The sequence below is a fragment of the Ursus arctos genome, unplaced genomic scaffold (assembly GCF_023065955.2).
Source record: "Ursus arctos isolate Adak ecotype North America unplaced genomic scaffold, UrsArc2.0 scaffold_2, whole genome shotgun sequence".
NCBI classification, from domain to species: domain Eukaryota; kingdom Metazoa; phylum Chordata; class Mammalia; order Carnivora; family Ursidae; genus Ursus; species Ursus arctos.
In genome coordinates this window covers 88,614,144-88,628,817 of record NW_026622874.1, presented here as the reverse complement: position 1 = coordinate 88,628,817, position 14,674 = coordinate 88,614,144, and the positions used below count along the sequence as shown (strand labels likewise).

The window sequence follows — 14,674 nt, the reverse complement described above, 5'->3', positions numbered from 1 at the left end:
AACAAATATACCAATAAGCAGCACATGACAGGGTGCTCAACATCATCAGTCACCGGAAAAATGCAAATCAAAATCATAATCAAAATGCAAATCATGACTCACTTACTAAAATGGTTATAAGTAAAAAACAGATAATGTCAAATGTTTGGGAAGGAAGTTGAGAAACTGGACCTTCATACATTACTGTTGGGAATGCAAAATGAGAGAGCCACCTTGTTTTGGGTTTTTATTTTAATTTTTTATAATTATGTTATGTTAGTCACCATACAGTACATCATTAGTTTTTGATGTAATGTTCCATGATTCCTCATTTGCGTATAACACCCAGTGCTCTGTGCAATATGTGCCCTCATTAATACCCATCACCGGGCTAACCCATCCCCCCACCCCCTCCCCTCTAAAACCCTCAATTTGTTGCCCAGAGTCTATAATCTCTCATGCTTTGTTTCCCCTTCTGAATTCCTCCCTTCAGTTTTCCCTTCCTTCTCCTAATGTCCTCCATGCTATTCCTTATGTTCCACAAATAAATGAAACCATATGATAATTGTCTTTCTCTGCTTGACTTATTTCACTTAGCATAATGTCCTCCAGTTCCATCCATGTTGATACAAATGGTGGGTAATCATCCTTTCTGATGGCTGAGTAATATTCCATTGTACATATGGACCAAATCTTTATCCATTTGTCCATTGAAGGGTATCTTGGCTCCTTCCACAGTTTGGTTATTGTGGACATTGCTGCTGTGAACACTGGGGTGCATGTGGCCCTCCTTTGCACTACAAGTGTATCTTTGGGGTAAATACCCAGTAGTGCAATTGCTGGATCATAAGGTACCTCTATTTTTAAATTTTGAGGAGCTTCCACACTGTTTTCCAGAGTGGCTGTACGAGCTTGCATTCCTACCAACAGTGTAAGAGGGTTACCCTTTCTCCACAACCTCTCCAACCTTTGTTCTTTTTTGCCTTGTCAATTTTTTGCCATTCTAACTGGTGTAAGTTGGTATCTCAATGTGGTTTTGATTTGAATTTCCCTGATTGATAATGATGTTGAACATTTCTTCATTTGTCTGTTAGCCATTCGTATGTCTTCTTTGGAAAAGTGTCTGTTCATGTGTTCTGCCCATTTTTTGACTTGATTATTTGTTTTTTGGGTGTTGAGTCTGAGACGTTCTTTATAGATCTTGGATACCAGCCCTTTATCTGATAAGACATTTGCAAATATCTTCTCCCATTCTGTGGGTTGCATCTTAGTTTTGTTGACTGTTTCCTTTGCTGTTCAGAAGCTTTTTATCTTGATGAAGTCCCAAAACTTCGTTTTTGCTTTTGTTTTCCTTGCCTTTGGAGACATGTCTTGAAAGAAGTTGCTGTGGCCGATGTCGAAGAGGTCACTGCCTATGTTCTTCTCTATGATTTTGATGGATTCCTGTCTCACATTGGGGTCTTTCATCCAGTTTGAGTTTATCTTTGTGTATGGTGTAAGAGAATGGTCGAGTTCATTCTTCTGTATGTAGCTTTCCAATTTTCCCAGCACCATTTATTGAAGAGATTGTCTTTTTTCTGTGGGATGTTTTTTCCTGCTTTGTCGAAGATTAGTTGACCATAGAGCTGAAAGTCCATTTCTGGGCTCTCTGTTCTGTTCCATTGATCTATGTGTCTGTTTTTGTGCCAGTACCATGCTGTCTTGGTGATCACAGCTTTGTAATATAGCTTGAATTCAGGCAACATGATGCCCCCAGCTTTATTTTTCATTTTCAACATTTCCTTGGTGATTCAGGGTCTTTTCTGGCTCCATAGGAGTTTTAGGATTGTTTGTTTCAGCACATTGAAAAATGGCGTTGGTATTTTGATAGGGATGACATGGAACATATAGATTGCTCTGGGCAGCATAGACATTTTAATGATGTTTATTCTTCCAATCCATGAGCATGGAATGTTTTTCCATCTTTTTGTGTCTTCCTCAATTTCTTTCATAAGTGTTCTGTAGTTTCTAGAATATAGATCCTGTTCTTCTTTGGTTAGGTTTATTCCAAGGTATCTTATGGTTTTTCATGCTATTGTAAATGGAATTGATTCCCTAATTTCTCTTTCTACATTGTTTGTGTATAGAAGAGCAACTGATTTCTGTGCATTGATTATTGTATCCTGCCACTTTGCTGAATTGCTGTATGAGTTCTAGTAATTTGCAGGTGGAGTCTTGGGTTTTCTACATAAGGTATCATGTCATCTGCGAAGAGAGAAGGTTTAACTTCTTTTCCAATTTGAATGCCTTTTATTTCTTTTTCTTGTCAAATTGCTATTTCTAGGACTTCTAGTACTATGTTGAACAATACTGCTGAGAAAGGGCATCCTTGTCATGTTCCAGAATTTAAGGGAAAAGCTCTCAGCTTTTCCCCATTGAGAATATTTGCTGTGGGCTTTTCATAGATTGTTTTCGTGAAATTGAGGAATGTACCCTCTATCCCTGCACTCTGAGGAGTTTTAATCAGGAAAGGATGCTGTATTTTGTCAAATGCTTTTTCTGCATCAATTCAGAGGCTCATATGGTTCTTGTCTCTTCTCTTATTAATGTGTTCTTTCACACTGATTGATTTACGAATGTAGAACCACCTTGCATGCCAGGAATAAATCCCTCCTGGTCGTGATGGATAATCCTTTAATGTACTGTTGGTTCCTATTAGTTAAGATCTTGTTAAGAATTTTGGTATCCATGTTCATCAGGGATATTGGTCTGTAATTCTTTTTGATGGGATCTTTGCCTGGTTTGGGAACAAGGTAATGCTGGCCTTATAGAATGAGTTTGGAAGTTTTCCTTTTGTTTCTATTTTTTGAAACAACTTCAGGAGAATGGGTATTATTTCTTCTTTGAATGTTTGGTAGAATTCCCCAGGGAAGCCATCAGGCTCTGGACTCTTGTTTTTTGGGAGGTTTCTGATTACTGCTTCAATCTCGTTATTAGTTATTGGTCTATTCAAGTTGTCAATTTCTTCCTGTTTCAGTCTTCGTAGTTTATAGGTTTCCAGGAATGCATCCATTTTTTCCAGGTTGCTTACTTTATTGGCATATACTTGTTGATAAAAATTTCTAATAATTGTTTCTATTTCCTTGTTGTTAGTCATGATCTCTCCCCTTTCATTCATAATTTTATTAATTTGGGTCCTTTCTTTTTTCTTTTGTATAAGTCTGGCCAGTGGTTTATTGATCTTATTAATTCTTTCAAAGAACCAGCTTCTAGTTTTGTTGATCTGCTCTACTGTGTTTCTGGTTTCTAATCCATTAATCTCTGCTCTAATCTGAATTATTTCTCTTCTAGTGTGTGGCTTAGGCTTTATTTGTTGTTCCTTCTCCAGTTCTTTAAGGTGTAAAGATAGTTTGTGTATTCTGGATCTTTCTACTTTTTTGAGTGAGGCTTGGATGGCTATGTATTTCCCCCTTAGGACTGACTTTGCAGTATTCCATAGGTTTTGGACCAATGTGTTTTCATTCTCATTGGTTTCCATAAATTGTTTAAGTTCATCTTTAATTTCCTGGTTGACCCAAACATTCTTAAGCAGGATGGTCTTTAGCTTTCAAGTATTTGAATTTCTTCCAAATTTCTTCTTGTGATTGAGTTCTAGTTTCAAAGCATTGTGGTCTGAGAATATGCAGGGGATAATCTCAATCTTTTGTTATCAGTTGAGACCTGATTTGGGACCCAGTATGTGGTCTATTCTGGAGAAAGTTCCATGTACATTGGAGAAGGAGTATTCTGTTGTTTTAGGGTGGAATGTCCTGTATATATCCATGAGGTCTATCTGGTCCAATGTGTCATTCAAAGCTCTTGTTTCTTTGTTGATTTTCTGCTTAGATGATCTGTCTGTTGCTGAGAGTGGAGTGTTGAGGTCCCCTACTGTTAATGTATTATTATCAATGTGTCTCTTTATTCTGGTTAACAGTTGGCTTATGTAGTTGGCTGCTCCCCTGTTGGGGGCATAGATATTTATAATTGTTAGATCTTCTTGTTGGATAGGCTCCTTAAGAATGATATAGTGTTCTTCTGTATCTCTTACTACAGTCCTTAGCTTAAAATCTAATTTGTCTGATATGAGAATTGCTACCCCAGCTTTCTTTTGAGTTCTGTTGGCATGAAAAATGGTTCTCCATCCCTTCACTTTCAGTCTGGATATATCTTTAGGTTCAAAATTAGTCTCTTGTGGACAGCATATGGATGGGTCACATCTTTTTATCCAATCTGCAACACTGTTTCATTTTATGGGAGCATTTAGGCCATTCACATTGAGAGTGATTATTGAGAGATACGATTTTCATGTCGTCATGTTGCCTGTGAAGTCCTTGTTTCTATAGATTGTCTCTGTAAATTTCTGTTCTGTATCACTCTTGCGGTCTTTCTCCTTTTATAGAAGCACGCTTAATATTTCTTGTAGGGCTGGCTTGGTGGTCACATATTCTTTCAGTTTCTGCCAGTCTTGGAAGCTCTTGATCTCCCCTTCCATTCTGAATGACAGCCTTGCTGGATACAGTATCCTTGGCTGCATGTTCTTCTCATTCAGTGTTCTGAATATGTCTTGCCAGCCCTTTCTGGCTTGCCAGGTCTCTGTGGACAGGTCTGACGTTATTCTGATGTTTCTCCCTTGGTACGTAAAAAATCTCTTCCCCTTCGCTGCTTTCAAGATTGTTTCCTTTGATCTAAGATTTAGAAATTGTACTATTACATGTCGTGGCATTGGTCTGTTCTCATTCATCTAGGAAGTGTTCCTCTCTGCCTCTTGAACATGAATGCTTGTTTCCTTCTCCAGATTAAGGAAGTTCTCAGCTATGATTTGCTCAAATATCTCTTCTAGACCCCTCTCTTTCTCCACCCTCTCAGGGATCCCGATAATTCTGATATTGAAATGTTTCATTGAGTCAATAATCCTCCTCAGCTTAATTTCTTGAAATTGGATTCATTTTCCCCATGCCACCTCTTTTTCCTTCTTTTCTATCATCTTATCCTCTAACTCACGAATTCGTTCTTCTGCCTCATTTACCCTGGCAGTCAGAGCATCCAGTTTAGACTGCATTTCATTCACAGCATTTTTAAGTTTGGCCTGATTACATCTCATTTCTGCCCTTAGAGATTTTATATTGTCGTTAATATTTTTCTCAAGCCTAGATATCGCCTTGATAATTGTTGCTCTGAAGTCTATTTCTGACATCTTGGTTATATCCATATCTATTAGTTCTGTGGCAGAGGCCACAGTCTCTGATTCTTTCCTTTGTTGAGGGTTCCTTCTCTTAGACATTCTGTTGAGGGGTAGTTGTACAGAGTCCAAATTATTGGCCACAACCCAAGCAAGATGCACATATTTTATAGGGATCTTATGGTTGTTGGCCTCTTGTTCTTCCAGCCTGTCTTCTGGAGGAGGGGCCTGCCATGCTATTACTCAGGCAACCCCATTTGGGCAGAGCTGCCCTGCCCCCTTTGGGGGAGGTGGTGATGGGCTCAGTGAGAAACGGTTTGGGGGGACTTTTGTTCTCTGGAGGTTTTCCCTGGTGGCTTTCTGTGTCTTTTCTGAGAGTCAGAGCAGAAGTGACCGTATCCAAACCTCTGTCTCAGAACAGAGAGATTTGCAGTCTGCTCTTCACTGAGCTCTCCAGGCCACACCCTCTGTGCTGCTAAAAAACTGCAGCATCCTGGGTTGTGCACCCACAGCAGCACTCCCAGCCCTCACTCCCAGGGCTGGGCACATCTCTGCCCTTTGTGCTTCTAACACCGCCAGCCACCCCCAGTTCACATGTGTGCCCCCAAGCTCCAAGTTTCATTCTGGGGGGCTGCCCTAAAGTCCTTTCCCTGCTGCTACCCTACCGGTCTGCGAGTCTGTGCCCAGTTCCCAGTGTGGGAAGCTTTTGCCTCCGTGCAAGATCATGGAGGCTCCCTCCTCCTTCCATTCATGTTCCGATATCTGCCCACAAAATCATAGCTCCCCGCTTCATTTCCCGAGACACACTGATGTAGATATTCTGTTTGTAGAGATGCAGATATAGCTTCTTACATGTCAGGCTGATTTCATGGGTGTTCAGAATGGTCTGATAGATATCCAGCTCAATTCAGGGGACCGGTTGAAATAGGGTCCCCTACTCCCCTACCATCTTCTTTTTTCCAGTTCAAATTTTCTATTGCTTCCTGTTTCACTGTTGGTGGTTTACTTGTTTCTAGGAATTTATCCATTTCCTCCAGATTGCTGATTTTTGTTGCTATGAAATTTTTCATGATATTCTCATAATTGTATTTTTTGGTGTTGGTTTGATCCCTCCTCTTTCATTATTTTATCTATTTGGTTCCTTTCTCTTTTCTTCTTGATATGTCTGGCTAGGTGTTTATCAATTTTATGAATTATTTTCAAAGAACCAGCTCCTGGTTTCATTAATCCATTTTACTGGGGGATTTTTTTGTTTGTTTGTTTCTGTATCGTTTATTTCTGCTCTAATCTTTATTATTTCCCTCCTTCTATTGGCTTCAGTCTTGGTTTGTTGTTCTTTCTCTAGCTACTTTACATGTAAGGTTAGGTTGTGTATTTGAGATATTCCTGCTTCTTGAAGTATTGATATATACTTCCCTCTTAAAGACCAGTTTTGCTATATCCCAAAGGTTTTGGACTGTCATGTTTTCATTATCATTTGTTTCCAATTTTTTATTTCTTCTTTACTTTCCTGGATGACCCATTCATTCTTCATAGAGTGTTCTTTGATTTCTATGTAGTTTTGGTCTTTCCAAATTTTTTCTTGTGGTTGACTTCAAGTTTCATAGCATTGTGATTAGAAAATATGGATGATATGACCTCAATCTTTTCATACTTGTTGAGTCCTGATTTGTGACCCAGCATCCAATCTATTCTGGAGAATGTTCCGTGTGCACTCAAGAAGAATGTGTATTCTGTTGCTTTGAGATGAAATGTCCTGAATATATCTGTTAAGTCCATCTGGTCCAGTGTGTCATTCAAAGCCATTGTTTTCTTATTGATTTTCTGTTTAGATTATCTGTCTATTGTGGTGAGTGGCATGTTAAAGTCCCCTACTATTATTGTATTATAATCAATGAGTTTCTTTATGTTCGTTATTGTTTTATATATTTGGGTGCTCCCATCTTCTTGTTGGGTAGACCCTTTTATTATGATATAGTGCCCTTTTTCATGTCTTCTTAAGAAGACATGATATACATGTCTGATATCTGATATATCAGATACATCTGATATAAGTGTAGCTACTCTGACTTTGTTTTGATGTCCATTTGCATGACAGGTGTTTCTCCATCCCCTCACTTTCAATCTGCGGATGTCTTTAGGTATAAAATGAGACTCTTGTAGGCAGTATATATATGAGTCTTGCTTTTTATCCATTCTGACGTACTATGTCTTTTTATTAGAGCATTTAGTTCATTTATATTCAGAGTGATTATTGATAGATATGAATTTAGTGCAATTTTATTGCTTGTTTTCCCATTGTTTCTGGATATTTTCTGTGTTCCTTTCTAATCCTTTGCCCACTCAAAGAGTCTCCTTTCATATTTCTTGCAGGGCTGGTTTATTGGTCACAAATTCCTTTAGTTTTTGTGGCCTGGGAAACTCTTTATTTCTCCTTCTATTTGGAGATCATTGGTGGCAAGTGAAGCAAGAGAGACTGGAGCCTGAGGCTACTGTTCATGTATTTCTAAGGAGAAATCCAAATCAATTCCACCCAGGGGCATGGTCAGGATCCTGTTCTGGGGTTTCCAGTTACAGCTGTGATAAGACAAATGGCCCTTCCCAGGTGAGGCACTTTGTGTGGACACATTGCATCCTCCCAGAGGAAGAAAGCAGCCTGATACTAGCCTCCCTCATGTGCAACATTTCTCCCCCTGCAGGCCTAACTTGGGTGGGAGTAAGAGGGCCAGGAAACCTCTCAGAGGATAACAGGTCCAAGGGACAATAGGAGGTAGTTTCTTATTGGGCAACTTGAGGGCCTGAAGTCCCATCTTCTGGGACAGTCTGTCCACTTGCTTCTGCCATCATTTCTTTATACTGACGTTTGAAGAAGCCAACCTGTGGGGGATGAATGAAAAGAGAATCAGGAAATCCAGTGGAAGAGAGGAAAAGAGATGGCTGGGGAGGGAGATGGATCACGATTTCTGGAACCCCTACTTCGTTCAAGCACTGCGCTAGAATCTTGAGACACACTGGGTCATTAGACTTTACCATGATTGGTGAACTGGGTGGAATCACCTTCAGAATGAGAGATCAAGGCCCAGCATGAATCAGACACTGCCTACAGTCACAGACAGAATCAGTAGCGTGTCAACACCTAACCCAAACTATTGCTTTTATGTGGCAACTTGCCGTGAAGGGAAACACGTATGAGGAAGATGAGAGTACAAAAGACAGGAAGAAGAGAGTGGGAAAGACAGGGAGAGCGATTCAAGGAGGCCTGAGAGTCAGATAGGAAGGCACGGACATGGCGGACAGTTGGGAACCGGTGACGTCATAGGTGGAAAGGGATCTCTCACATGCAGTGACTTATCAAGAACATGCACCTATAACCAAGCTGAGCTCTTTCTTACATTATAGAAAGAACGGGATCAGATTGCTGGTGGTGTCAATGGCAGGATGGAAACACTCACCTTGTATAGGATGGCCGTAATGAGAGCCAGCAGCAGCAGTCCTCCCACAGAGCTTCCCACAATAATGGGGAGGGGGTTGTAGACCTCATATTTCTCCAGCACCGTCTCTATCTGCATGGAGGTGACCTCATCAGAAAGTACCAGAACTTTTGCTATCCCAGACTCTTTCTAGGTTTAACTTTAGACTCCCTCCCCTCCTTCCCTTTCTCCAAAAAGTGGGATACAGACACACTCATGTGGTTAGGGACAACTCTCCTGCTGATGGACCATCATCCTTCCTCCCTCCAGGCTTCTGAGCCTCCCGCACAGCACCACAGATTTAGCATTAGGGGCCCTCTTACCAGCCTGGCCACTCCTACCACAGAGTCACTACCTGAGCTCTCAAGAATGCCTCCTGTCCTGGAAGCTGGGAATACACGGACCTGTTGAATGTGACTTCAGCCACACTCACCACCAATACCTTCTTCTGCAATGTCTGCAATACAAAAGGGCAAGAGCTGGGGACTAGCTCCGGGAAAGGTTCAGAGTTCAAATAAAGTCCTGGTTTGAGGGTGGCCACAGACACATTTGGTACCACATGAATTCAGGGAAAAGACTGCTGTTGGGCCCACACACCTGGCTGACCCAACCAAAACTGAGGTTGCCCTTCAGGATGAAGTCCAGTTCCTCCTGGATGCCAAAGGAGGGGAAGTCACACTGGAACCTCAGACAGTCAGCGATGGAGCAGTTCTAGGAACAGAGAAGTAACATCCGCCAGAGAAAGGTGGTTTTAAAGGTAGAAGACAGCATGAAACTGACTGATACGAGAGAAGTAGCCCCATCTGAATTCAAGAGGGCTGTTCAGCAGACAGCCATCTAAATGTAATACTAATTCTTGAATTAAATTCCTCTCATGTGTGGCTTAAAGTGGAAATGGCCCAGAGCCCTCCTTACCAGCAGAGAATTCTTCTGAATGTGCCTTAGGAAGTCAGACTCTGTGTGCACTATTCTCTCTGAAGAGCACTGAATGGAGGGGTTCTAGGAAAAGATACAGCAGGCATCTCAATGGGGCCATCAGGGATTCATGAGGGACACAGAGAACTCAGGTCAAGGGCATGAGCTGTGCACAGCCCTGCAGTACCTGGGGATGGAAGACCTCTAACTCTGTCCACACAGGTACCCCATTCAGCTCCACAGGCACAGAGAAGATGATGCTGATCGGCAGGTCCCTTTGTCCCAGGTTGTTCACCTGCACAGAGGGCATTGAGGGCAAAGACCATGCCAAAACCCATTTTCCTCCCTAATTGCTGGCTCCCAGCCCCCTGCCACAGCCCCTGCTCTTAAGTCAGCATCATTTACCCGGTATCTATGCTGAGCCTGGCTGCTTTTCTTCTGGTCTGAGGCTGAGAAGTTGAGATACTTGGTGGACTGTTCATGGCTGGTGAGAGAAGAGGCATAGATGGATTCTAAGTTCCACGGGGGTCGCCTAAAGAGGTTCTGGCTAGCAGCATGACAGGATAGGTAGTCAGTGGGGCCTTGGGGTGGCCCTCAATGAAGTCTATGGCTGATGTTGGATAATGGGAGTGTTTATGGAGCAGGGCTAGGCTTCAAGCTGAGTGCAAGGTTCTTGCAGAAGCTCCCAACAGAGAAAGCTGCCCAGGGGCTTGGGCAGGACTACAGTGAAAGGGACCCAGAGCTATGCCATTGACTCCCTGGGGAGCAGGGACCAGGCCATCCCTCTCTGTGACTTAGTTTCCCTTTCTGGCTTTCACAGGCCCAGAGGATACTGGATATGCATATGCGACACAGCAGAGTTTTGGAGAGACTCAGGTTGATGCTGTTGACAAATGTCTACTGATCACGACCCCCGTGTGGCCTCCCACAGGCTTTCTCTCCTCTCCTGTTTCCTTGGCTTTTCTGGGACTGGGGCTTAGAGGTGAAGGAAGGTCTATGGGTAGACTGTTGGCTGGATCTCAGCGTAACAATTCCTCCTAAGGCCCTCCCAGGCCCATGTGTGGAGACCCAGTGCCCAGCCTGACCCCTTGAACAGGTGGGTGGTCTCACCTCTGCCTCTTCCTGCTCCACTTCTTAAGTACCTGTCCTTTGCCTGCACAGTCCTAATTCTAGACCACTTCTACTCTGAACTCTCATCTCTCCTCTGTGAGGAACTCCCCCAAAATGCCCCAGCCTCATCCCATGGGCCTCTCTAAATGTCCCCACCCACAGAGTCAAATCAGCAGAACGCAGCTGAACTGTAGGGCCACATACACTTAGAGGTAGTGTGGCCTTGCTATGGGTCCCCAGTGCACACTTGAGCAAGCAAGCTCAGGGCATGCACCGGGCTGGCCCGCTGAGAGCTCCTGGTGTGGAGGTGTGAATTAGAGTGTGAACCTGGGAAGGAAGAGGATGTCCAATGAGTCACAAGGGCAGAACTAGTACAGGGGAATGAACCAGACTAAGCCACAGGGGCTTGTACGTCATGAGAGCACACATTGCACAAGGGCAGGTCCTTACGTCTGGTTTGATTATACATAATAGAGGCTCAATAAACTTTTGTTGAATGTCCAATGAATTTACAGAAAGCAAGTCTAGCCCTGCGCTTAGAACATAGCAGCGGCTAGGAAGGTATTTATTGAAGGAAAGTGTATGCTCAAATAGATGATTGGACTCCTGAATTTTAAACACCTCCTCTATTATCCCTCCTGGAGCAGAATTAAGGTCTTTTTCCTTTATATAGCCTTTCCCTGACACTCGGCCCCTGCGGCAAGCAGCTCAATTCTCCCCATACCTCTCAAAGGGGACTGGGAAAAGGAGGAACAGCAGCTCTAAAAGCCCTACAGGGTGTCAATCTGTTCCTTGCAATGAAGAATTGTCTCACACCAACGCCAAATGCCGAGGGCTCCTTTGAGAGTCACGGGCTAAGCTCAATGCTCTGGACTCTTCAACATTCAGCTGAGGCTCCCCTGAAGGCGTCTCTAGCTGCTCTTGGAAACTCATAATAGCCTCAGGGTGCAGAACCACAGAGAGCTCCTTGACGAGATTCTGCCTTGGATCAGGGGAACCTCACTCCCCCACAAAGCTGTAAGAACCTCAAGACAGGAAAATGTCTCACATTTCTCAGGAAACCCAGGACAATCTTGGTGCTTTTAAGAAGGACTTCTAAGAACTGTAACCTCAGGGCGGCCGAGTGGCTCAGGCAGTTAAGCATCTGCCTTCGGCTTGGGTCATGATCCCAGGGTCCTGGGATTGAGCCCCGCATTGGGCTCTGTGCTCAGTGAGGAGCCTGCTTCTCCCTCTCCCTCTACTTACGCTCTGCCTACTTGTGCTCTCTCTCTCTCTCTGTGTGTGTCAAAGGAATAAATAAAATCTTTAAAAAAGAAGAACAGTAACCTCTATTAAATGTATGATGTAATGGTAATAGTATCACAATTATTATCGTAGCTAGCCCCACAATAAACACTATACTTGATTAGTAAGTGCTAGCAGTATCATCTACCAATAGAAAGGGTGGTGATAAAACCCGAATATCCCAGGGGTTCAACTGCTGCAGGGGCTGAAACCCTTCCCTAGGCCCATCAGAGTGATGGAGGGGTCATGGTATGGTACCTGCTGATTACGGTGTAGATGGCATATTTCACCATGAGCTCCAACTGAAAGGTGCTCTTGTTGGTCCTGGGAGTGTTATTTTCACTGCAGAAAGAGGAAGAGCCTAGTTGGCAAGGACCCCAGAGGAGGAGTCTGGGGGCAAGGAGGTCTCAGTACCCCCAGCTCACCTGCTCACATTAGCCGTCAGAAGCAGCCGGTCTCCCAGCATGGCCTTGGGGGAGACATCAAAGGTGACCAGGAAGGTGATCTAAGGAAGAGGCAGTCATGAGGGAGGTCACCAAGGAGTGAGATAGGGTGAGGGCAGGAGAGCGGGGGGTGGGCAGACCCGAGGCTGACCTGGTTACCCCCCTGGAGGATGAGATGGTTGATGCTACAGCGGGTGCTCTGAATGCTCTGGCCCTGGGCTGGGGCGCCATCACAGGTCAGGCGTGGGGAGTGTGGCTGCAGCTGGTTCTAGGCAGGGACAGGTGGCAAAAAGGCAGGTAAATATTTGTTCATGTTCCGAAGAGACACCATGAAGTAGTGACAGTTACCTGGTTCTACCTTAAGATTATGTTTCTAAAAAAATTCTCAGACACTAAAAAAATAAAATAAAAATCCTTAGACACTATGTAGTCCAACGTCATCCTAATAGAAATGCCAGATTTATTAGAGTTTACCCCCTTTTTATTTACTCTTCTTTTTAAAAAAGCTTTTTGTCATGGAAATTTTGAAACATACTCAAAAGTAGAGACAGACTAGATAAGTCAATCCCCTCACGTTCCCATCACTCGATTGAAATTACCAACATTTTTCTACTCTTATTTTATTCCGTTCTTTGCCACTTTTTTTCTGAAAAATTTAAAGCACATTCTGAATATCACCTCGTTTTATACAGAAATACTTCAATGCATGCCACCAACTGATAAGGGTATTTTTTGTATTTTTAAAAAAATTTTTCATTTAAATCCAACTTAGTTAACATATACTGTATTATTAGTTTCAGGGATAGAATTTAGTGATTCATCAATTGCATATAACTAACCCAGTGCTCATTACATCAAGTTCCCTCCTTAATGCCAGTCACCCAATTACCCCATCCCCCCCACCTACCTCCCCTCTAGCAACCCTCAGTTTGTTTCCTAGAGTGAAGAGTCTCTCATGATTTTTCTCCCTCTCTGTTTTCATCTTATTTTGTTTTTCCTTCCCTTCCCGTATGTTCATTAGTTTTATTTCTTAAATTCCACCTATGAGTGAGATCATATGGTATTTGTCTTCCTCTGACTTATTTCACTTAGCATAATACACTCTAGCTCCATCCACATCATTGTGTATGGCAAGATTTCATTCTTTTTGATGGCTGAGTAATATTCCATTATAGATATACCACATCTTCTTTATCCATCTGTCACTGGACATCTGGGCTCTTCCTATATTTTAGCATTATGGACATCGCTGCTATAAACATTTGGGTGCATGTGCCCCTTCAGATCACTGTTTGTATCCTTTGGATAAATACCCAATAGTGAAATTGCTGGGTCATAGGGTAGCTCTATTTTTAACTTCTTCAGGAGCCTCCATACTGTTTTCCAGAGTGGCTGCACCAGTCTGTTTTCCCACCAACAGCGTAAGAGGGGTCCCCTTTCTCCACATCCTCACCAACATCTATTGTTTCCTGTCTTGTTACTTTTAGCCATTCTGACTGGTGTGAAGTGGTATCTCATTGTGGTTTTGATTTGTATTTCCCTGATGCAAGTGATGTGGAGTGTTTTTTCAAGTGTCTATCGGCCATGTGTATGTCTTCTTTGGGGAAATGTCTGTTCATGTCTTCTGTCCATTTCTTGACTGCATTTTTTGTTCCTTGGGTGTTGAGTTTGATAAGTTCTTTATAGATTTTGGATACTAACCCTTTATCTGATAAATCATTTACAAATATCTTCTCCCATTCCATAGGTTGCCTTTTAGTTTTGCTGACAAGTGTATTTTTTTAAAAACATACATATTTAACTTTATGACATCGTCATAAGGGGTGCATGGGTGGCTCAGCTGGTTGAGCGTTTGACTCTTGTTTTCCACTCAGGTTGTGACCTCAGGGTCCTGGAATCGAGCCCCAAGCTGGGCTCCACATTCAGTGGGGAGTCTGCTTGAGGATTTCTCTCCCTCTGCCCCTCCCCCCACTCATGCTTGCTCTCTCTCTAAAATAAATAAATAAATCTTTAAAAAAATAAATAAAATCTATGAAATAAATATTTAAAAAGGCTTGATTTTATAAAACGTTAAAAAAAATTTTAAGAGTTCTGTATCACAGGAATTTAAACAGTGGCAATATATATATAGCTTTGTAGGTTCAAGTTATAAAAATTAAAATCAAATAATCAGAAATGTTTTCAATATAGAAAATATACAAATGAAATAAATAGCAAAAGGACCTAATAGGAGCAATATTTCATTACTTATAGGTTATCATTAGATAATTTTAGGA

At 42.4% G+C, this 14,674-nt stretch overlaps 1 protein-coding gene across 1 annotated transcript in view; it reads right to left on the bottom strand.

Annotated features, from left to right (window-relative positions):
- Positions 1-7,361: 7,361 nt before the first annotated feature.
- The window catches only part of ITGAX (integrin subunit alpha X), a 47,796-nt gene continuing 40,483 nt past the window's right edge, over positions 7,362-14,674 (bottom strand). Inside the window, exons 21-30 of the mRNA XM_026515882.4 lie at positions 12,550-12,666; positions 12,381-12,460; positions 12,214-12,297; positions 9,967-10,045; positions 9,749-9,856; positions 9,562-9,645; positions 9,244-9,357; positions 9,002-9,103; positions 8,629-8,739; positions 7,362-8,053 (exon numbers count right to left, since the gene is read on the bottom strand). Coding sequence (XP_026371667.2) covers positions 7,955-8,053; positions 8,629-8,739; positions 9,002-9,103; positions 9,244-9,357; positions 9,562-9,645; positions 9,749-9,856; positions 9,967-10,045; positions 12,214-12,297; positions 12,381-12,460; positions 12,550-12,666 — 978 coding nt within the window. The 3' untranslated portion in view covers positions 7,362-7,954. The remainder of the gene's footprint in view (positions 8,054-8,628; positions 8,740-9,001; positions 9,104-9,243; positions 9,358-9,561; positions 9,646-9,748; positions 9,857-9,966; positions 10,046-12,213; positions 12,298-12,380; positions 12,461-12,549; positions 12,667-14,674) is intronic.